The sequence below is a fragment of the Pocillopora verrucosa genome, chromosome 4 (assembly GCF_036669915.1).
Source record: "Pocillopora verrucosa isolate sample1 chromosome 4, ASM3666991v2, whole genome shotgun sequence".
Lineage (NCBI taxonomy): Eukaryota > Metazoa > Cnidaria > Anthozoa > Scleractinia > Pocilloporidae > Pocillopora > Pocillopora verrucosa.
In genome coordinates, this window is record NC_089315.1 from 8510881 (window position 1) to 8532992 (window position 22112).

The following is a 22112-nucleotide window of genomic DNA, read 5'->3' on the forward strand; positions in this document are numbered from 1 at the left end:
AGTTCATCAAAATAAAAGACCAGTCATAATGTTCTCATAGTATGCGAAATCTTGTCTAAATCAGAAATGCACTCTGCCTACTTCGCTTGGCTTTTTTTGATAACTCACTTTCAACAAGTTTGTCAAGTTTGATAGTACCCGGGACCGCAAGAGCCCAGTGGTTCGTCAAGAGACACATTAACATTTTTGCATAGCGTCGGAAATGTTTGTAGTACGTAATCATAAATGCACTTTGCATGCCTCATTTAATTCTTCCTGAAAAACACAATCGACTTTGATAGGATCCATGACATCAAGGAACTCATTTAAAGATCAATGTACATTTTCCCATAGAATCTTCGCATCGCCTTTTGACCACTGATTAATGCACTCTGCTTGCTCCACATAGTTTTGAAAAGTTGCATGGTGCGCTGAGGCACTATTATTGTTATTGTGAATTTTTAAGAGTCTACAGCACTTAACTCGTGAAAGGTTTTCAGCGATAGTCAAAAAACAATTCAGAAGCAGCAACAAGTAATTGATGAAAAAGAAATGATGTTTCGATGAAAACGAACCATCCCAGCCGTCATTACAGTCTTCCATTAAGATCATCAACAATCCTAACTAGATTTTCTTAATTTTCGTGACCTCACGTTTCTTTCACAGTGCTGTGGTCCAAAACGAACAAGTTCCTGTTGTTACGGTTCCTCTCTTTTGTGCCATCAAAGGCGTCCCAAGCTCATGTCTCGAGAAAAAGCAAACGAAAGAAAGCGTCACGTGTAGTGTACTTGATGTTAAGTTACGAGAGGAACCGTTGAACACGTTATAAGGAATAGTACGGAAAACGAAAAACGAAGAAAGGCATCTCGCCGAAACCACCAAAAATACAAACCGCAAATGGAACAGCGATCTGCTGGGGGCATGACGTCATCAAATGTGAAGACTGACACGAAACCATTACATGGCGTAGTCGCTGTATGTAATAGTCTTCACTTCGCTTTGCCGTAAAACAGAGCCAATTCGGTAAATTTCTCCTCTTTTTTCACTGCTGATATTGCATTTATTTGTTGTCGTTCATGATAGTGTTAATTAAAAGAGCAAGACTGGATTCTACCACGGTTTTACCTCCCGGTTTACCACAGTTTGACCAATCAGAAACAAAACCAAAACCGATCGCAATTTGGTCGCACGCGTTTTCCCGCGCTTCAAGGAGCTAACCCTTTCTTCCTTTGAGTTCTGTTGGCCATTCTGAGCCCTTTGGCTCTGGTTGACACCCAGTTCAATTCGCTCAAACGAATTCTAATTTCGTTTTTCGCCTGTCACCCCCTGGGTTTAAAATAAAAATTTATAACCCTCTTTCAAGAAAACAAACTACTTTTAAAAAGTTAAGCCGAATGCAGCACAGGTGTCCCAAGCTCACGTTTCGAGAAAAAGCGAACGATCGATTCATGAAAGCCTCACGCGTTGTGTGACTTGGTGTTAAGCTACGAGAGGAACCGTTAAGAATTTGGAGACGTTATAAGGAATAGTATGGGGAACGAAATACGCCGGTCGATTTTCAACGACAAATATTTCGAGAAATGAACATTTTGCACGTAAAATCATTAGAATTTACTCACATCTTGTGTTTCCGTTGTGGTTTCCGGTGTTCTATTACGTACCAACCTGAAGAATTTTTCCACATTCACATTACATCGGTCACGTAATATTTTAAAATTTTCAGCCCGTTGCTAAGTGCTTTTTGACTTCTTCTTTTAATTTTGATGGAACTTTTCCGACGTTTAAACCGCTCGAAACCGAATTCGTTTTAACGCTCCGAATTGCCGGTACCAAGAAATGTTCCTCTCTATCGTGAAATTATCATTCCGTAGTAGTAAAGCGCTACAAATTATTTGCCAGTTGACATATGCCTTCTCTTGAACTCTTTAACTCCCAGAAGTGATCAACATGTAACTTCTCCCTATAATATCCATACATTAGCGAGCAAGCAGATAATGAGAATATTCAAACTTAGACATGTAGAAGTTGTTATCTTGATCTATTACTAAATTCTCGAAACTAATTCTGAAGGGAATGATTTGAAGCTAGAAGGGTGAACTAACAATCAGATCTTGGGAGTTAAAGGGTTAAAGACAAGTCGGTAATACGCAATACAAGTTTTTCAACTTTTATCAACTTTTCAATAAGATTTTAAGTTCAATACTTCTCAGTGAGTCTCTGTGCAAAATGACTTTTTCATTAGCCCTTTGAGGTACGTTCGTGAGCATAAAAACATAAATGAACTATTGTTTAAGAGTTCCTGTTTTCGCTTCAGTTGTTCCATACTTTAAAGTTTTAATAAAATTATTAATTGGCCAACCGCACCGCAGTAATGAGTTGGCAGACTCTTCAGAGCTATCAGATTATACAATTTAAGAGAGGTTGTCAGTAATTTTCAAGAATCCGGCTACAGAAGCAAAACTTCGACTTTTTTTTATTTGCTCCAAACGAAACTTTTGGTGAACTGTTTTCAAAAATAATATTCAAAAGTTCCAGCGAGTTTTTATATTGGCAAAAGAGTTCGAAATCGGCCAAAACGTACTAATTTGCATAATTTCTATCGGGCTTTCAGTGCATTTTCACAACGCTCGTACAAGACAACGAAAAATTATCTTGGATTCATTTTTTCATAAGTTGTTTTTCATCCCTTGGAGTAGCTTTGCAACTATATTTCATCTCCAACTGAACTTTCTTTCGTTTGTAACCACCCGCGTAAAGTACATTATATTTTCTATTCCGTTTGTACGCTGAATTTTGCCATATTTCAGACGACCATAACATCGAGGGTATACGAATGTACATAAAATAAAAGAGCTCTTTTCAACGAGAAATTATTCGTGTTTATCATGTAAAAATATTATATTTGGCCTGTGAAAAGCGAGCGCGCCTGACCAAAATATGTAGCGTGCATTTTCACGGAGTTCGCCCGTTTTCTTGCTGTACTCCTACTGCAAATCGCACGCTATTGGGACAAAACTCGACGTGTTTGGTCTCTACTTCTGTTTTGATTTGTTTAAATATATCAATTTTAACTTAAACACTACCCTACTTTATTGTTAAGTGAACAAACCTCCGCTGTTTACAAAGATGCCAGCTCTGTCGACGTGTTTTTAGCTGAAATTGGCCTGTCGCTTATATTGTTCTTTAATTTACAATCTATCCCACTGGCATAACTTTATAGTAAATTACATGTAACTATAAATGTTGTTGTAAATACGTGAGCGTGAGCTAAATAAAATCTTCGCACACATAAAATATTCGAAACTCGCTTGTGCATGAACCTCGTGTATACATTCGGTGTTTTGCTCGGTTGCCTTTAATAGATTTCTACCACTGTAATTAAAATAGCATGTTTGTGTAGTCCACCTGTTTAGATACATTTTCAAATCAACTCTGGGTTGGAATTCTGTTTGTAAAAATTGTCGAAGAAATCCGAGAAATAATGCAACATATTCCTTCTCTGACACTTTCATTATTTCTCGGATTTCTTCGACAATTTTTACAAACAGAATTCCAACTTAGAGTTGATTTGAAAATGTTTCTAAACATGTGGACTACACAAACATGCTATTTTAATTACAGTGGTAGAAATCTATTAAAAAAGCAAAACACCGATAATATAGATAATATAAGGTAATTCAAATGTAATGATGCACTTTTTTCTCAAACGGAATGTGCGAATATCAGGGTAACGCCTTCTCCGATGGTAGTTACAGTCGTTGAGTGCTCAGATGCATTAAGTATGCATTAGAGCAAGAACCAAGATCTTATTACTGGTACCCCTACACTACAGGCGTACGATCTGGCAAGCAAGTGCACAATCTACCCATCGTGTGTTGAATTCGAAGCCAGTTTACTGGATTTGTAAGATTTACGAAAGTCAAGAACGGATAACCCAGTATTTCAATCGCACAGATAGATTTATCTACTCCGCTCTCCAACATTTTGCGATCTCCCCAATTCAATAATTCTGGTGGATCACAAAGTTGAGTATTCGCCCAGAAGAAAACACACTTGCTCTGCACCGACACTGTTCGGGTCAGTTTCTTGGGGAGGCCTTTTTTTGCGGTGCTTTCTTGCATTACTGTAATTTCCATATCATGCCTTGCTTGATTGTTTTATCGTTCAGTTGATCTTCTCAGTGGACAATCTAACAATTGAAGTTTTATTAGTTTGAGTTACAATACTGAGTTCCGAGATGTTTGTAAATTGTTTTCACAATAGGTAATCGAACACATGTTGTGTACAACTTGTTGAAGAGAACAAAACTGGATGCCAACAGAGAAATCAATGAAGCAACTTTAAATATCCCAGACGCCATTACACTCATCTGCAAAGCAAATTTGGCCATTTCAGGGCGTGGTTTACTCTTGGATATCCACGGCCAAGTACACACACCTCAAAGGACAGAGCTAGGCTATCGCATTTCCAAATTCCAGCTCGTAGACAGATCCTACAAAATAGCGAGTACCTCTATAAGAAGCCTTGAGGGATACTGGTGCGAAAGCAACTACGTTTGCCTTCAAGATGTTGTACAAGGCAATCGAAGTCTAGGCCACTTCACTAATCACGGAGGCCTGGCTGCTGTTCCCTCTCCGCTAGACGAGAGAGATGGAGGAGAAATCGACGCAATTCAGCTGGAATTTCCTAAGGAGTTCCGCTCTGCGTGGAGTTCTGAGCCGGATGCACAACACAACATGGCTAATGCTATTGTCGAACTTTTTCAGCTAAATTATGAAATGTAACAAACTTTTTTTGTTACTACTTTTTTTATCTTTGTTTTTGCTTTAAAAAAGGCGAAGTAGGAGGACAGTTTGCAATTCTCAACATTAGGAAATTTCAAAACTGTAAATACCATGATAGACGCAACATGTAGATCAACTGCATACATTAGTATCCCAGGCAACCATAATTTAGGGATTTGCGTGTGCTCAAGCTCAAACACTTGTCCACCATGGATTCACTGCGAGGCCTTAGTACAAAGAGAGGATGTGAATCATTCTTTAATATTTAAAACAAGCACATGAAACGCTTTTTAAAGTTTTACTTTCCTTTTTCTTTTAAAAAAGAATCGGGTCACTTTAGTTTAGCTGCAAGTATTTTGCGCCTTGTTACTGCAGTAATCAGCCCCAAACTTAACACTTTAAGGCCGTAGATACAAACTGTCAGTGTCGATGCGTAAACTGAACAAATTGTAAGTAAGTGTTTGAAATCAGCATGGCTGGTCGTCTAGGAACTGAATTTTCGGAATAAATAAAAGTATGTCGACCCGTAAGGCGCAAGCTTCCTTATCGCCAACCTTCGTGCTGTTCTTGCATCCGTCTATCAAAACTTCCCGTGCTTAACCACAAATAGAAACGCTATTAAAGAGACTATCTAGTTTGTACTATTTTCTCTCGTCGTGAGAGTGGGTAACACATGCATGAACTGCAGTGAGTCGTGCATTGTTTCGAATTGTTGTCTCTGACTGTTTCTGCGGAATGATGTGCTGACAGCAACAGAAACTCTATCGTACCACTTATCTTTGTAGGCAGTTAAATGAAGTCATGGAGAGAGCTGTCAATGACTTAGCAATTGACTGAATATGAAGATACATAACGTACAATTGAAAGGGACTGAGATACATACAGGTTACAGTAAAGTTCCACACACGAACAAATATTACTGATTTTTTCACACCAACGCCTTTGCATGATTATGGCATTTTTTTTAAAGATAGTGACGTCTTCTAAAGATCACCTTAAATTTTACCTACATTGTTATCAGCTCCATATAAACATGATAAATAAAACAATAATAATGTCAAAATTATTGCTCTATAAATATTTACAATTTTTTTTACAAAGGTTTCTTAAATACTTCTGCTTCTTCTAAAGATAATAACGTCCCAAACACAAAGTGTTGGATAACAGGAAACTTTGATAGGACCTGTCAAAATATAATGAGGCCAAATGAAAAAAAAGAAATCTCATAAATAATAATAATAATAATAATAATAATAATAATAATAATAATAATTGTTTCACTTTTGAAATTCAACATTATAATTTTCATCATTGTTCAACAAGTTTGAACTTTGAATCTTGCAACTAACAGTTATTTCTTATTTATTATTGCTAATGAAAAAAACAAGAGATGAAGAACACAAAAGGCTCACAGAGCCATAACAAAGAACAACCTTAGGATATTGCTGCTAATACCCTTCCAGGAATCAGTTTTCAACTCTTAGTTACCTAGGGTGCTTTCTCCTTGACACACAAAAAAGTGTAACTAGGAAGAGATAGTTAAATGACAGTCCACATACCTCAGCTTTGTACATTTTTATCAGGCCAGAATTTACTTTGTCCCATATTTTAACAGAACTGATACCCCATAAAACATTAGAATGTTCTGCAAAAGGTCCACTTTTCATCTGGTTTGTTGAGAAAGAAACAAAAGGAAAAGGAAAAGGAAAACAAATGGACATTTTCAAACCGCTTTCCAGTATGGTCTTACTCTGGGGGCTACATTAGATTTTACATGCCAGGAAAAAAAGCAGGCTTGAGGTTGGCATTTAAAGTAAAGTAAGTTTGATAAGATTTAATTTGTCTAGTCACGTGTGATTTCAATAATTGATGGGAAGTGATGGAGAAAATAAGAAAAAACTGTATAGATTTAGGAGATGGTGCATGAAATACACATAGTACATACAAGCTTGTCTTTCACTTAATATATCTTGTAAAAACTGGTGTTTTTCATTCTGTTCTTGTTTATTTTAGCAAATTTTATCTAAGCTCCAGTATGGCCCAATATACATGACCTTACTATTTCAAATCCAAACTCCATTGTAAAGAATGCAAAGGAAATTTAACAAAAAAACAGAATGGTTCACTACTTGAACAAGACTGATAACCAGAGTTAAAACTGACATACTGGTATGAAACCTGTAACAGAAATGATAATAGAGACTTTCTCACCTCATTTATAAACTTGATGCAGCCAAAGAACATGTAATCAAGGTGATGACTTTCCACAACAGAAGATTTAACAAAGTCCTTTGGTTCTAAACTTGGATGATCTACAGGAGAAATTGTTTCAGAAATATCAGCAGCACTCCACAACCATGACAGCTTATTTTATTTCCCAATGCCTTTTGTAAGGAGGAACTACATAAATGTATATGCACCTATCTTACAAATCCTCTACTGACTTCTCAGGCCATTCTATTCAAAGACAAGTAAAGAGTTCCACTATTAACTGAACTGTCTGGCTAAATCAGTGAATGCCTTGATTTCCTTAATTCCTTGTAACAATTTGCTGTTTTGATGGAGAATTTTAATAAATAAGGCAGAACTCCGAAAAAATGCCTAATTGAATAGTCCAGTGGCATGTTCTGTAATGGAGATTTCAAGGATTAGATGTTCTAGAGGTTAAACTTCCTGTCACGTATCCTGTGCATGTAGCGGATATCATATGTTTCCGATGTGAACACACGAGTGAAGGAAATGTTTTCATGTGTTTATCTTATTGCACAATGTCTAGATTTTCAAATATAAACAATTCAAAAATAAGAACTTCTTTACTGATCTAAGTTGGTATACATGGAAAAAATGTGCCCTTGGTCTTGAGTACAGTTATTTCCTAAACAAACCTCCTGCCCAGTAAATAGCATATATTTATTTGTGGTCCTGTTTTTTCAATTTTTTATTTTACACAATAAAAAATATAATAATCATAGATAAATATAAAGGAAAATGTGATTTGAACCACAGAAAAAAAAGAAAGATCCTCAAATATAATATATCAATGATACAAACCAATCAACTGAGAGCTCCCCCAAATAAATGGAACAAACTGGAAATCATCTAGTCCCCAGACACCTTGGCTGCCTGCTGGTTCCATTCTGTATGTTGACTGAAGCCTTCTCATCAGTTCTAAATACCTGGAAGGTGAAAAGAGAATCATTATTAAGCTAAATTAATTCTAACAATGTTTCCTTCAAAAGTTTTCCTTTGCAGTGTAGATTAAAAAATATGAAATTCTTTTAAGTGTCTTGTCTTCTTGTCTACACAACAAAACAGAAATCCATGGATATCTAAGATCAAGAAGCACAACAACCAGTAAGGCACAGGATAGCTGAGATGTCTTCAAAAGGCATCTACATGTATCACAGTTACTGAATATCAGCCAGTCACAGTAAAGTACAATATTTCACAAGGTTATAAGTGTCCATTCAACCTAACTGCCTATATATTAACAGTTCACAAACAAATCAGTAAAATCAACATTAAAAGTGACTACATCAAGACACATCTTTGGGTAATACTAATAGTGTATTCACTACAATGAATAACCATGACCTTTTCACCAAACTACCATTTTCAAAGAATCCGCCCACCTTTCAAATACTGTATGTTCATTTGTCACTTGACAAAGTATAAAGTTACCTTTGAAACACCTTGAACACTATTGAAACACAGTCACTTTGATCCAGCACTCTGAGTTTGAACAGACAGCATAGAAATGCAATAAAACAAGCCTCATGACCTGTGGGAAAAGATTAAATCAATTTTTAAGCTTCTAATTTTCCTCAATTTTCATCAGACAAATCCACACCAACTAATAACATATACACACCTGTTCCATAGTCTATTCTTGTTTTATTTCCAAAACCATCTACAAAGCAATGCAGAATATCAACAGAGATTCACCTCAATACTGTGGTTCTTCCATGTATACCATTTAAAGCAAGAAAAAAAAGTTGGGCAAAACACTTTTCCTTTGTAATGATAACACAGTGAAATTACCCACATTATTCATTTAATAATGTAAGAGTAAATATGGATTAGGCTTATTAAACACTTTACACCCCAACATCAGTATTCATTTTCTCCATGCTGTTTTCTACACTTTGTACATTTTTTAAGGTGCTGACAAGGAGAATTTGTTTAACAATCAAGAATAATCAATCAATTAGTTGGTGATCATTTCCTATATTCTCATGACTTTGACATGTGATCCATAGGTGATATTGTAGGGAGAAATTAGAAGCTAGTCCCTCTGAGGGATCTAGGGGTTAATAAGGGTAACAAACACATCACAGTCACAGACTGGTAAACTTGATACCCCCTATACAACCAAGACAGCCTTTATGCAATAATATATAGCATTTGGATGAATAAACCTAGAGAACAAACTTCCCTCAGTATAGGGTGTAGATCAATGGTAAGGGAGAATTATAAAGGCAAACCAAATTTTCAAAAGCAAACCTTTGAGATATGCGGCAAGTTCTATGCTGGCCCCTGTAAATTTTTCTGGAAGAAGTCCTTGGATCATTACATCAGCATTCTGTTCAAAATCATTCATTCAATAAATCAATCAATCTATTGATTGATTTTTCAATTAACCAATCAACAAATCAATGAATCAACTAATTGACTTATCAATTATTTAATCAGTCAATCTATCAGACAATCAACTGATCAATCGATCAGTTAATCATTCAATCTAACAATTAATCAATCAATCATTCAATCAGCCAATTGACTAATCAATCTATCAATTAATCAATCAAGCAAGTAATTGGTCATACAAGCAATCAATCACTTAATCAAGCAAGCACTCAATCAATAAATCAATCATCTTATTACTCAGGATCTCAGTCAACAAAAAAAATTCAAACCATTTCCAGGAACAGACATTCAGTGGATCAGTAAATTGTTAAATATTTTATGATAGGCAAATGTAGGGTGGCAGGGTGGAGGTCTTGATCCTGTTTCACACACTAAGTTTAAAAAAATACACCTGTCGCTTGTATAAAAGGGAAAGCTTCAAATCTCTCCTTTTGCATACACAGTATCAAGGAAATCTTGTGGTTTTTAAAAAAAGAAAGGAAACATACTCAGGTCAGGTATAATTTCACACTTCACGCTGGCTCACAAATTCACACATCTTGCTTGCTTTTCTGCAAAATTCATGTGTCACTTAGCAATTTTGGCTTTAATCAGGCATTGCATATAAACCTTTACCACCCTTCAAGTACATAAGAGAAACACAAATATAACTTAGAGAGTCTTGACTTTCCCTGGGAACCTCAAAACTGATCTTTAGATGGTTCTTGGACAGAAATATGTAAAAGTTAATTTACTCTTACCTCTTCAAGTCTACTGCACCATGTTCTGAAGGCTTTGTTTCCAAATCGTTGTGGCTGGTCAATAGGTGGGGTTTCATCAATCCAAGTGTCCATGGTTTCAAGCATAGTGATCAGTTTCGTTAAAGCCTTTAATCAAATGAATAAAACTAAGATTCCAGAGAAATCTCTTTTAATCAATACTTTGAATATAAACAAAATTATAGTAACTGTCTTATAATCATTTTTTAATCCACCAAACTGTGTCATCTTGGTTACTGCTCTCTAACAAAATATGCCTAAATTGAGTGCAAAAAGTAAGCTTCAGCTAATAGTATTTGAAAGAAGGTTTTAGCCACCACTTTCAACGATACTGAGGTGAATGATTGTTAAACTATATACCATACAGATAATAAAAAATTAGTTTATTTTTCCAGTATACCAAAAAATAGTTGGAAATTTAACTCTTGACACTGGATTTTGTCTCTTTGGCTGCTTAGAGACAAATGATACTTGCAATTAGAATTATTTTAGTATTTTAGTATTTTACCTCTGATGTTGAACAGTCGACCGACATTTTTTTCCCTTTAACAGCATCATTCAAAGTGAGGATAAATCCAAGGTAATCACTGTATGCCTGTTTGCACAAACATAAGCATATTTGAAATCCAAAAATATGAAGAACAGATTAAATAAAAATCAGCTTCATGACGAGCACCTTGAGACTAAGACACATAAAGTAGCCACGTGCGGGCAAAGTGTAGGAGGGACCGAAAAAAGGTAGCAACGCTCCACTCGTTTGTCACTCCCATGGCAATTTCTAACAAAGGCCTGTGCATATCGAGAAGCCTTCCTGTTAGAGAATCATGCATTTTGGTAGCGGGAAATCTGTAGGTACGAACAGCTGTTGAGCAAACGGGGTTTGCGAAGCGAAAGATCTTTTCCTCACCTTTGACTTTTCCCACTTTACGACATCATTACGATTCAAAATTTCTCGTTTTGGCTCTGCGAAGACTGGCGCTGAAATAAAGGAGAGTTCGTAATGTGTTGAAAATACAGGTGACGTGACTCTAACAAGGTCATTTCGCTGTACAAAAGCGAGTTGTATTCACCTTGTTCCAAGTTCGCCATATTGGAATGTTAACTCTCCCCAGTTCCCGGGTTTGTTTCCTTGTATGGCGAATGTCTGTCACAATTCAGGTGAAGCAGGTTATTTACAAGAATTCCATGCGCATAGGAAATGCAATTTTATGGCACAAACGGTTAAGGTTAAAAAAAACCAAAATAATAACAAAATCACAAAGACACAATGAAACGGGGTCGAACAGGATGCGATTCAGAACGCACGCCCTACTCCTAGGCCCCTGTTTTGGCGCTCTTATGAGCGGCCGTCACCACCAAAATTCCACTCCATGACATTGCAGTCTCAATTGCAGTCTCAATGGTAAAGAGAAGACTGATTTGTCGCGAATTTTAGGTTCAGCTTGTATTCTGCTCTAAGCGACAAGAAAAGCTGTCGTCCATCGTGACCTACAGAGTATCTATCGAAGGCCCAAGTCTCGCGAATAAGATTTCATCGTTGCCAGTTTCCGGGAGCAGTTTACACGAATATCACAAGATAGTGATATTTGTAAGAAATTCTTGTGTTTAGTGAGCGTTTGCCTGTGTTTAATCATTAAAGTTTCTACTTCTGTGAGGTTGGCGGATGTAAATGGGATGCCGACGTGATCCATTGAATTAACTGGTCCAGTTTGCGTTTGCTTTCAGGAGACAGAGGCCGGGACCAGGAGGGGCGAGCCGGATAAAAGGAAAGAAAGAGTTGGAAGCTGCATAGGACCGTGCCAATTGCCAAAACAATTAAGAAAAACCCTTCTAATAATCTTAGCCTGTAAAAGCACCGAAGCAAGAAAAAGGTAAGAAAGCCCCTTGCAGCTATACCATGAATAATCATATACGTGAAAAAATTAAGCGCACCTGATTGGCTGAAAACGAGTGCAATTTTCATGTAACATTAGTGCAAACTTGCAACACAGGTGTAACAACAACAAAAAAAAAGGCGCACGTGCTGTCAAAATTCCGTCTGTCTTGACTTTCTGTGAAGCTTTTTTCATGTAATTTTCTCAAAGACTACAAATTGCACGAGCCCGTAGTGCTTATTTACACTAAATTGCGATCGAAATCATGTTACTACTTGGACAAATAAAAATGCAAATTATTTTCGAGTTTTAAGGTTACCGCGATTAAACGTGGACGATGAACAAAGTTTTCGTTGCAATTTGTCTTTTTAGTTTTCTTTTAATCTGGAGATATCCTCGCTTTACTCTCATTTAAATTAATTTCATTGTGGGAAAAAAAATAGCGCTACTATAGCGATAAAACTACTATTTAAAACTCCAATATTTAAAAAAAATTGTTTTTAATCGTTTGTAATCTTTAAACATCCATGCACACAAAGTTTTATTACCTATACTAATAACATGTACCAACATACACATTTTACGTTTCTACATTTTTTTGCAATGCTCGCTTATAGTGGGAACTAACGTTTCTATGCTAACAATAAGCTACAGAAGTTGAAAATATGACGTATAGTCATTATCAGATTGAATCGCATAATAATCAATAAAGCAAGCCAACTCGTACTATTGAAAACTAAAATTTGAGAAGTCGAAAGCCAAAATTATTCTAAATGTCTAAACGTAGACGAAGCAATTGAAAAAAGATGCCACAATAGTTGTTTCATAAAATGACCAATCTCCCTCTTTATTTCAGTCGCTAAGTTTTTTCATTTCATTTTTCATGCTAAAATCTAAAAGTGAACTTCAAATACTACTGGAGGAAAGTTCCATTTAAGAGAAAAAGCGACGTAAAGTCTGGGGACGTTGAACAAAGAGGAAAAAAAAATCTGGGGCAAAACACATATCAGCAGTTTTACGCTGAAGCAGCATCCCTCTTGTCCAGATAGCTGTCCCACAGTTCAACAGAAGTTCTCCATGCGTTGATCACGTGCTTCAGCTTCACGTCAGTTGGTAGTTCGTCCAGTCCAGTAACTGGCTCATGTCCCTTGTTGTCAAGATGCCATTCGATAAAGTCTTTCAAGCTAAAGGAAGGGATAAACGGCTGTAATGTATCACAAATGAAAATACTGGAAAGTATTCGACTGCACTATATTCCTTCCCACTTAATGACCCGCGCGGGATGTTGGAAGAACCAGAGAAGACCTTTACACGCTTTTCGAGCCGTCTTCCAAAGTCCCAAGTTAGTTATTTTAGCGCGAAAATGATAAAAAGTGCAACTTACAGTCGTTTTAAAAAATGAACCTCGATATCTTTATAAATCTGCTTTCTAACCGGTAAAAAGACACCAGTGAGCAACAAAGAACACAGACCAACTCTCGAGTCAAAATTGCAGTACTTTTCAAAAATGATGTACTTGGGAAGGTGTTTTAACAAAGGAGAGACAAACACTCTGTACACATATCGCTAGTAGCGAGTCGTATAGGGGGCCGACAAGATTTAAAATTGAGGTGAAATTTTGGTTATGTCACTTCCCTTACTTGAATTTGATATCCATAGAGAAAAAAAATATCTGAGAGCAGCCTAACAAAGACACATGTAGTGAGGTAACCTACATTTTGTATTCCACGCGTTTAGTTAGTGAACGTGTGCGATAATAACAACTGAGCGAAAGGAGAAGGGAGGTTTTTGACGGGCCGCGCGCAGTTAAAAGACTAAAACAAGTGAATTTTAAGCAAAGGATTCTTGAAATTTGAGATCTAGAAATCTTACCTCATGTCTTCTTTGCCTGGTACCGCCTCTCCCCTGAGGTTAAGTAAGATCAATTCTAAGACCTCGGGCACGAATCGATCCGAGTCAATCCTCCTCATGCTATTGCTAAACTTCATCATTAGTCTTTGTGGCATGACCTGCTTGTACGTGTCTGGAATCTGTTCGAACGGATCCTACGTAAAACACGAAGACGGATCAGGTATAAAGTGAGCAGGAGATCTACGCTATTTTTTTCCATCAATTCAAAACCGAAAATGTGCTTTCAGTTGTCAACACTACACAACAGTTCTTTGGAAGAGACAGAGAAAGGGAAGCACTCTGAGCAACGCCTCCGCGAGTAATGTATCCAAATGACTTCTACAAGGGAACGAGATTAGAGACCAACGCCACTTCTAACTCCGAGCCTAGCTTTTTTTCTATATGACAGACTCCTGGTCATTAAAATCTTGAAGTTCTTCGCTCGTATGCGCTTTATCCACATGCTCGGATATTATTTATGTTAAATTGTCTGTAAAATACTGAATAGCCTGAATTATTCTACTTCGTGAGCATAACATTTATTAGTTTTTAAGTGCAGAAATTGCGTCCTTATCAATTAAGATATGATTATGTACTAAATACGATGAAAAAATGATATGATATGATATGATATGATATTACCCGCTTGGGTAACGTTCCTTACCTCTCCCCGCCTCATTAAAATCCTTGCTCTCTCTAATGCCAACAGTCGCCAGAAGGAGAGAACGTGTCGCAACTGACAACACTGCTGCGCCTAAACAGAAGCAGATCAGAAAAAAAGCTGTTCTTAAGGCACAATCTAATTAGAACGTAACGTGCTAACATGAAAAGGTGATCGCGTTGACTTTTATATAGTAACAGACTGTCTGCAAAATTAATATACTATAAAACCCGTTAGAAATAGCTATGGGCAGTTATCTATTTCTGGGTCTGTACACGTCTACTATATTTACAATATTTAAGATATTTCCAAGTTGGAAGACAATTTTCGATTCCTGACACAAAATGAGACATTTGCACATTTCCGTATTTTTACAAGAGTTCTCCCTTTTCTTGTTTTAAGCTTTTATCTTTCTTATTATTTCGCTTTTTGTAAGGTAAAACTCGTAGCGAGAAACATAGCGCAAGGTACATAACTTTTCGTTACCCATTGGGTCTAAAAGGTCTGTGGGTAAACATCCATCCTTCAAAACAGTTGAATTTGCACGGTTAAATTGAATGCTTACCTTAAGACTGCGAAGACTATTTTGTTGAGGCATGCGTAGTACATGTTGAAGGTAGTCTTTGAGTGGCTTTTCAGGTGATCCACCGGTCGAGGAAAGGAAACCGATTGCAATGTCGAGCGACGACAGCACGTCACAGACGTCTGTCAGTGAGCGAAACTCGCCTAGAATTTGACTGCTTACTGCTGAACTCAAAGGAACCTAACAAGACGAACAATTTTTTTGAGTCCTCGAAAATATACTCTTTACTGCACGATCGCAAAAATCTAAATATGAAAATTGACTATCTACATATGCAATTACGCGACTGTCACCCGCGAATGATACGTTTTCAATATCCATCCTGTAAATAAGATCTGAAAACCTGTCCGGCTACTTCCTTGAAAGAATCGCCATGGTGTTGCCAAGGAAAAATATGTGCCATTTATGTATACAATATCAACACAGTCATTTTCAAATCCAAACCCATCGTATGTTATTATTAGTGTCGTTTCTATTATCAATATCGTCATAATAAGTATCACTGTCAGACATAGTTTGATGCTACACTGGTTTGCAGATTTAATGAATGTAACCGAAGAAGTTACAATTCATAGACCCAACGTTTCGACACTCCTGTCTAGTGCCTTCATCAGGGGTGATCTAAACGCTGCAACAAGAAATCCTTATATATGATCACTAATTAGCGGCCTTTTTTCTGACGAGGTGTAAATAGGCGTCAGGAAGCAGACCGCCATCGTCACGATTTAAAGGAGCGTGGGCGGAGTTAATGTGCATCACTGTAAGTATCACTATTATTAGTACAACTATTATTACTAATAGCATCATCATTATCTTCATCATAGTAACTTCTCTCACTACCATTTTTTTATTACTAATAGCATCATCATTATCTTCATCATAGTAACTTCTCTCACTACCATTTTTTATTACTAATAGCATCATCATTATCTTCATCATAGTAACTTCTCTCACTAGCATTGTTTTCTTGCTAATCATTGGCAACTCCAGGAGGAGCTGGTGGGTCACATATCGAATAGGAATCAAGCACATAAAACGAAATGTTTTACCTGTGGCCGGACCTTGTTTTTCACGGAAGTGAAAACCGAGTCTAACTGGGCGTCTTTGCTGAATGCAAACCTCTCGTCCTATGAAATAAATACGATATAATGCTCAAAACCTCTCCTTTAGGAGTGAATAAATAACTCTGGTAAAGACTTTGGACAGAAATTTCAGAAAATATTTTACAAACGTTGGACATCATTATGTATATTTGAAGCTACTTCGTACCTTGAAATCAATAAGTGGTCTTCCCCTTATGAACCTGTCAATCAGCTGTCTTTCAAGGGCTTCCCAGTTGTACTGAACCAATGTTCCCCGACCCACCTCTAGAGAGTAATTACACTGCGCCAAGACAAGGGGTAGAAGATCTCGTTCGGTGTCGTATGAAATCAGATGTGACCTTGTCACGTCTTGCAGCTGTATGTGGGGCAGGTCTCTAGTAATGACAGGGAACAATGACATCACACATTTGAAATAAAGTTCAAGTGGTTGCAAGGATACCCAAAGGCTACACAAAGAGGTTTATCATTAAAATCAGTTATTCTTATTTCGGGTCTATATCTACTTATGGCTAGTTTACGGAGAACATGATGTTGATTGCCGATCAGTTATGATCATAGAATATTCGTATTCATAATTTTTCTTAAAACGTGAAATGTCAGCTCCTAGTCTTCAAAGCGCGAGGTGAAAAAAGTAATTGCTAAATGAAATTGTAAAAAGTAATTGTCGCCACGTTAAAATAGGCAAATTGATCGTTGTACGTTCAGCACATTGGCCATATAGAGCGGGAGCGATATTTGAAGCTACAAAAGGAAATTTACTTCATTATCGACGCAGCATATCGTTTCACTGAAACTTAGAATAGGACTGAAAGCGTTGTGAGGTCATTCACGGTACTCTTAGCAAAGTAACTCTTAGGGTGGGTGGCATGAGGGAAAGGTTCCGTCATCGCACTTACTTGACTTTCCCGCCAATCAAGTTTTGATATCTTTCGTTGAACTCGTTGTGAAGCGTGGTGAGGAAAAATGCCAGAGCCGTGGAACAGATACCCATGCCGGAGGTACTTGGAAGGAGTACAGCAACTGGACGTGAATTATTCATGGGCTGGTCACACAAGTCCTTTGGAGGACGTAGACGCCCTGTTTAGGACAATTAATGATTGAGAAGAGATATACTACATATGTAGCTACAATCATAGTCAGTGGTCTGGGACAGTAACACTTTTAACCTTTCTTTTGCTCCTCTATACACCCCGTGGCTCTATGCTGTGCGGACGAGGGGGGAGGAGGGGGGGAAAGGAAAAATGAAAAAGAACATGAACTTGAACTTAGTGAATCGTTTGTAAAAGGCGGGTAAAATTATGTCCTGAGTACCTAATGCATGAATGGTTTGTGCCGTTTAATAACTTGACAATACCGTAAAATCTAATAGCTTTACGACCTGCTTCATTCATGAATACTCGTTTACAAATGCTGCCAATCTAGGCATACCTTGCTGATCGAGACTAAGCCGCACAAGGTTCCATGCGACGTTAAAGCTCGCTATCAGTGACGCAAGTTCACCTTTCTCTGTTTCTGAGGAGGAAGACAAAAAGTCAAGGGATTTTATAGAAGAGAAAAAAATAAGGAAAAAATAATTCGACAGTCAACTTACTTGAAGGTATATTCCGCAGGAATTCTCTTATCCTCATGCGCTGTGCTTCAGTTCTGTAAATTCGGCGATGGAATTTGTCCATCAGAAGACGCTGTAGTTTTATAATGTCCGGCAGAAAACGGAGAGCGCGGAGTTTGTGTTCCTATAAATGAACAACAAATAAATGTAAAAGGCAAAAGGACTGGCAGTTGATGGATGACATCTATCCGTCCATCATCATCATCCATTGGTGCTGCTCGTTTCCCGATAGCTCATACCTTATGTTTTAAGAAATTTTTCAGTTCAACATAGTCTCAGTTAAAACCATACTTCACAGCAAATTACGAACTTCAAAAGCAAAAATGGTGCTCTGAAAGCAAACATACGAAACAGATGTAAAAATTGGTAAGTTGAAGTAGTTCAATATGGTTTACCTGCCGTAAAAACTCCGCTAATACTTTGTTCCTCTCAGGATCAGTGGACAATATCTCTTGTTGAAATGTGTGCGCAAAGTGATCAAGAGTCACTTGAGTCCGGTATCTCCATAGGGCAGGGCAAGTGGGAGGGATACCACCACTCAGAGCTTCAGTAGGGACGTCTATCTCGAACAGCTGACGCATTAGGGGATTATTACCTGCGGAAACAATCAAGGGCCATCAATGTGACATTTTATTTCTTGAAAAACAAAAGCGAGACTTGTATTTCCACCCTTTAAACACGGACTTGTCGATTCTCCATCTGGTTCACAATAATTTTACATAAGATGAGAGGTAACAATTGGCATAGGCTTAGATCAAGAGATTGTAAACTCTCAGCAGTTTATAATCTCTTGGCCTAGGTACAAAAATCCCGATAAGTCGCCTAAAAATCAGTCCAGAAATTCTCCAAAAAATGACTATAAATTTCAATTTTATCTCGAAATTTTTTTCTAGAGATACCGATTCTGCTCAATTGTTTTCCAAATAATCACATACTAAAACACGAGATTCCTGTGCTGAAATTGCATGGACGCACCTTCAAACTGATTCAAAATGATCATTTATTTACTAGACAATTTAAGTGGTTCGTTACCTTTCATAATTCACTTTCAAACAAACAATAACGATGACACCAAACAGTAAGCAGTGTAATTTCTACGAACCACGTAAATTTGTTTTTAATTTATCGGCTGTATATTTCCAAACATTTTCATCAAAATATCCTTTAATGTTCTAAAAATCCTCAAATTTTCTAAAAATCCTGTTTGCCTCTAAATATCCTAAAAAATCTAGTCCTAAACTGGCAGTACACCAAGCCCATAATTAAATGAGTTCATGGTTTTTCTTATTGGAAGAGTACCAATGTCCAAGGTCACATATTATTATTGTTTCATGTGGAAATGAACTCACCGAGCCGCTTGTCACTAACCAACATTTGTAAGCGCTGTTGAATTTTCTCTTCAAGGTTCTAAAAGATAGGAAAAGAAGATCGGTGGCTTAACAAATAACAAAATTAAAACCTGAACTACAACAAAAATCTAACATACCGTTAAAACTGGAGTAACAACAGTGGCACTGAAGGCTGCTTCCCATCCTCTCCGAGACTCCTTCGATTTTAGGTCATAAGCAAAGTCTGCGGCCTGTTGCGCTAAAACGTTTCAAATCTCATTAAGTTACAGATGAAACTGCTTCAACGGGTTTCTATCTATCCGTCTAATAAGGTCAAATAATTGAACCCATGGGACAAACATGTTCGGCTATACATAAAAAAACAATGTGTAGGATCTAAAATGTAACAGAATAAACACTCTTCTCGTATTAGAGCCATGATATACATCTTGCAATTTTTTCCTATTCATTTGATAATTATGCCGAGAAAATTATATTATGTGGACTAGTGCGAAAAGCAAAGAGACTTAAATTAGGATTGGCAAATTCCCGAGTTCTTTTTCGTCTTTCTTCGAAAACGACAAGCTCTATGGTATTGAGAATTCTTGGAAGCTTACTTCTACTGACATGCGCAGTCATTTGTGCAAGGACCATGTGGATACAAAGCACCGTGTCGTCCACACTCCTCCCCAGGCTTCTGGCGAGAACTTCAAAGTCCAATCGCAGGTGATCCCACAAAAATCGTGTCAATGCCGTCGGTGGAATTGTGGGATTGATGAGATTGGAAATATTCTAGACAAAGTAAAAAAAGCAAGACGAGGTTTAACCACATAGGCATTCTTTAATTTTACTAAATAATTTAATTTGCGAGCCATCAAATGTATAGAATGGCAGAACTTAAATCATACTTTTTTGGTTTAAGCATAGATAATTGCCGTTTATCAAAGTAAATAAAGCACCAAGACTCACCTTCTCTAAACATTTCACCTACTAGTTTATTTTTTAATACCTCCTACCTAATCCCTTTGAGTGATCCATTTATAGTCACAACAAAACTGAGCTAAAAAGCAGAAGGAGCACAAAAGCAAGAACAACGATATCTTCAAAAACAATGACAAATGAGGTAAAGGGCACTAAGGAAAGATGCAACTTCCTTTAGTCTTCTCAGATAATTTCTGATACCTAAAGAAAGAACCAAAGGAAGAGAAGGGGTTGTGATGACTCCCAGAGTAACATACTGACAAGTTCTACATTCACATTTTCACCTCTACTAGTTTTTTCTATAAGAAAAGAGTTACTTGTTGAACGAGAAATAATTAACCCTTTTCAATATATAGTCGAAGGGATAAAGGACCAGCTCACCTGTGGATGCCGGTGGGCTCCTTCAATCATGGCACAGTGCATAAGAATCCGTGTAATGCCGACAAGAACAGGCGACAAGTTCCTTTCAGGAGCAACACCTCTGGACCTTGTATTAGCATGGCCAAGCACGTGACCCGTCATTGTTCGGTCATTTCTACAGACCAAAGATAGCAAAGTCAAAGGTGTTCTTTTGCAAACTTTGGTCACACTAGCCTGATACTCTTGCACAAGTGGAATACATTTGCATTTTTGAAAGCCATTGATTAAGAGTACTTCCGGGAAAGCCCAAGGAACGTCACCAATAAGCAAAAGAATTGAACTCTCGGCCTTACTCTAATACGTGTTTAGAGTAATTTAAATACCATCAAAGAAATGGCAAAACAATTTGTGTCTGGATTTCTACAAGGTTTTTTAAATCAACACTAATAATAACTTTGACAATGATTAATCTAATGACCACTAAAAAATTAAACGATTAAAATGACCAGATAAAGCTTTGTTCCGTACCTCTGGATTGTTGTATTTCCTTGAGTGAGTTGATGCCCTGACCCACCTATGTTGACGTTACACTCAGGGCAAGTCCTCATTTCCGTGGGGCGCCCACACTGCCAAAAAAAAGTTTATATGGACGATATTAGAGAGATTTAGCACAGCGTTTACGTGAACGTGAATGGCAAGAGTGACAATGTGACCACAATTTTCCCGCCACTTTTCCACGTTACCAGCTGCACTTTGCCGTTTCTACGTGTAAGTAAGCTGTTTCATGTTTGCCGCGTATGTTCACACAAAAAAAAATTTAAAAGTGCACCAAAATAATTTCCTCTTAGTCATGTAAGAGTAGATGAAGTCTCGTGTTTACAATCCTTCAAATTCTGCACTTTTCGACAGAAGAAAGCTGCAAAAACTCTCGTTGACTCATGTCACGGCTTCATCGAAACTCAAACTGACGTGAGCCCACGCAAAGCTAAAGCAGTAAGGTTCACAACATTTAAGGTTAAACGCGAAAGGGCAAGGTTACGTATGCCGTTTCACGTAAACACAGTGCTGAATCTCTTTATTGCGAGTCTTGCGGGAGAGAGGCGCATGATTGCTGTAATTTCTACTTAAGCTTTGAAGAAAGTAAACGATGGTTGCAATTTTCAAGCAAGGAACTCTCCGTGCCTAAAGGGTTCTTAGAGGAAATGTCTCTAAAGAAGAGAATAGTTTGGGTACCAAATCATCATCAATATCCATTTCTGCCGCCACATCTGACTCCGCCAACGCAACCCCTGTTGAAGGGTGCCTTACGCCAACGCGCTTGAGTTCAAATAGATACGTTCTGTTTACATGAAATCGTATACTTTTTGTTACCTAATATAGGTTTAAATAAGTCAGCAGAAGCCTCTTCAATTGTAAGAGGGGAAACTTACATTTCCGACGTAATAGGGATGTCCTCTTGGACATTCTGCAAAAAGAGAAGTATATTTCCCGTAAGCATAATCACGAAATATGCTTCAGCTAACGGAGACTACACTGGAACGGATATTTTGAGTTA

The 22112-nt window shown here is 37.5% G+C and overlaps 3 protein-coding genes across 4 annotated transcripts in view; 1 reads left to right on the forward strand and 2 right to left on the reverse strand.

Moving 5' to 3' along the window:
• Nucleotides 1–4226: 4226 nt before the first annotated feature.
• On the forward strand, nucleotides 4227–4926 carry LOC131785666 (uncharacterized; the record flags this gene model as incomplete). Its single annotated transcript, XM_059102598.2, has 1 exon — nucleotides 4227–4926. A coding segment is annotated over one exon (537 nt), but the record flags the coding sequence as incomplete, so codon positions are not given.
• Nucleotides 4927–5047: 121 nt separating this feature from the next.
• Nucleotides 5048–11280, reverse strand: LOC131785644 (serine/threonine-protein phosphatase 2A activator-like). The gene is made up of 11 exons (XM_059102568.2): nucleotides 11239–11280; nucleotides 11076–11146; nucleotides 10677–10763; nucleotides 10151–10276; nucleotides 9267–9345; nucleotides 8635–8673; nucleotides 8445–8544; nucleotides 7815–7939; nucleotides 6975–7075; nucleotides 6323–6430; nucleotides 5048–5946 (listed from the first exon to the last, which is right to left on the reverse strand). Exons 1-11 carry the CDS (start codon nucleotides 11255–11257, stop codon nucleotides 5857–5859), a joined length of 945 nt encoding a protein of 314 aa, XP_058958551.2. The 5' UTR covers nucleotides 11258–11280; the 3' UTR covers nucleotides 5048–5856.
• Nucleotides 11281–12531: 1251 nt separating this feature from the next.
• The window catches only part of LOC131769222 (E3 ubiquitin-protein ligase rnf213-alpha), a 56612-nt gene continuing 47031 nt past the window's right edge, over nucleotides 12532–22112 (reverse strand). For both annotated transcript variants that reach the window (XM_066164803.1, XM_066164805.1), the window contains 16 exons: nucleotides 21988–22022; nucleotides 21086–21183; nucleotides 20579–20732; nucleotides 19834–20008; nucleotides 19375–19475; nucleotides 19238–19295; nucleotides 18284–18483; nucleotides 17871–18012; nucleotides 17708–17791; nucleotides 17176–17356; nucleotides 16446–16653; nucleotides 16226–16303; nucleotides 15159–15356; nucleotides 14597–14686; nucleotides 13915–14087; nucleotides 12532–13226 (listed from right to left, as the gene is read on the reverse strand). In XM_066164803.1, coding sequence (XP_066020900.1) covers nucleotides 13058–13226; nucleotides 13915–14087; nucleotides 14597–14686; nucleotides 15159–15356; nucleotides 16226–16303; nucleotides 16446–16653; nucleotides 17176–17356; nucleotides 17708–17791; nucleotides 17871–18012; nucleotides 18284–18483; nucleotides 19238–19295; nucleotides 19375–19475; nucleotides 19834–20008; nucleotides 20579–20732; nucleotides 21086–21183; nucleotides 21988–22022 — 2144 coding nt within the window. In that variant the 3' untranslated portion in view covers nucleotides 12532–13057. The remainder of the gene's footprint in view (nucleotides 13227–13914; nucleotides 14088–14596; nucleotides 14687–15158; nucleotides 15357–16225; nucleotides 16304–16445; nucleotides 16654–17175; nucleotides 17357–17707; nucleotides 17792–17870; nucleotides 18013–18283; nucleotides 18484–19237; nucleotides 19296–19374; nucleotides 19476–19833; nucleotides 20009–20578; nucleotides 20733–21085; nucleotides 21184–21987; nucleotides 22023–22112) is intronic.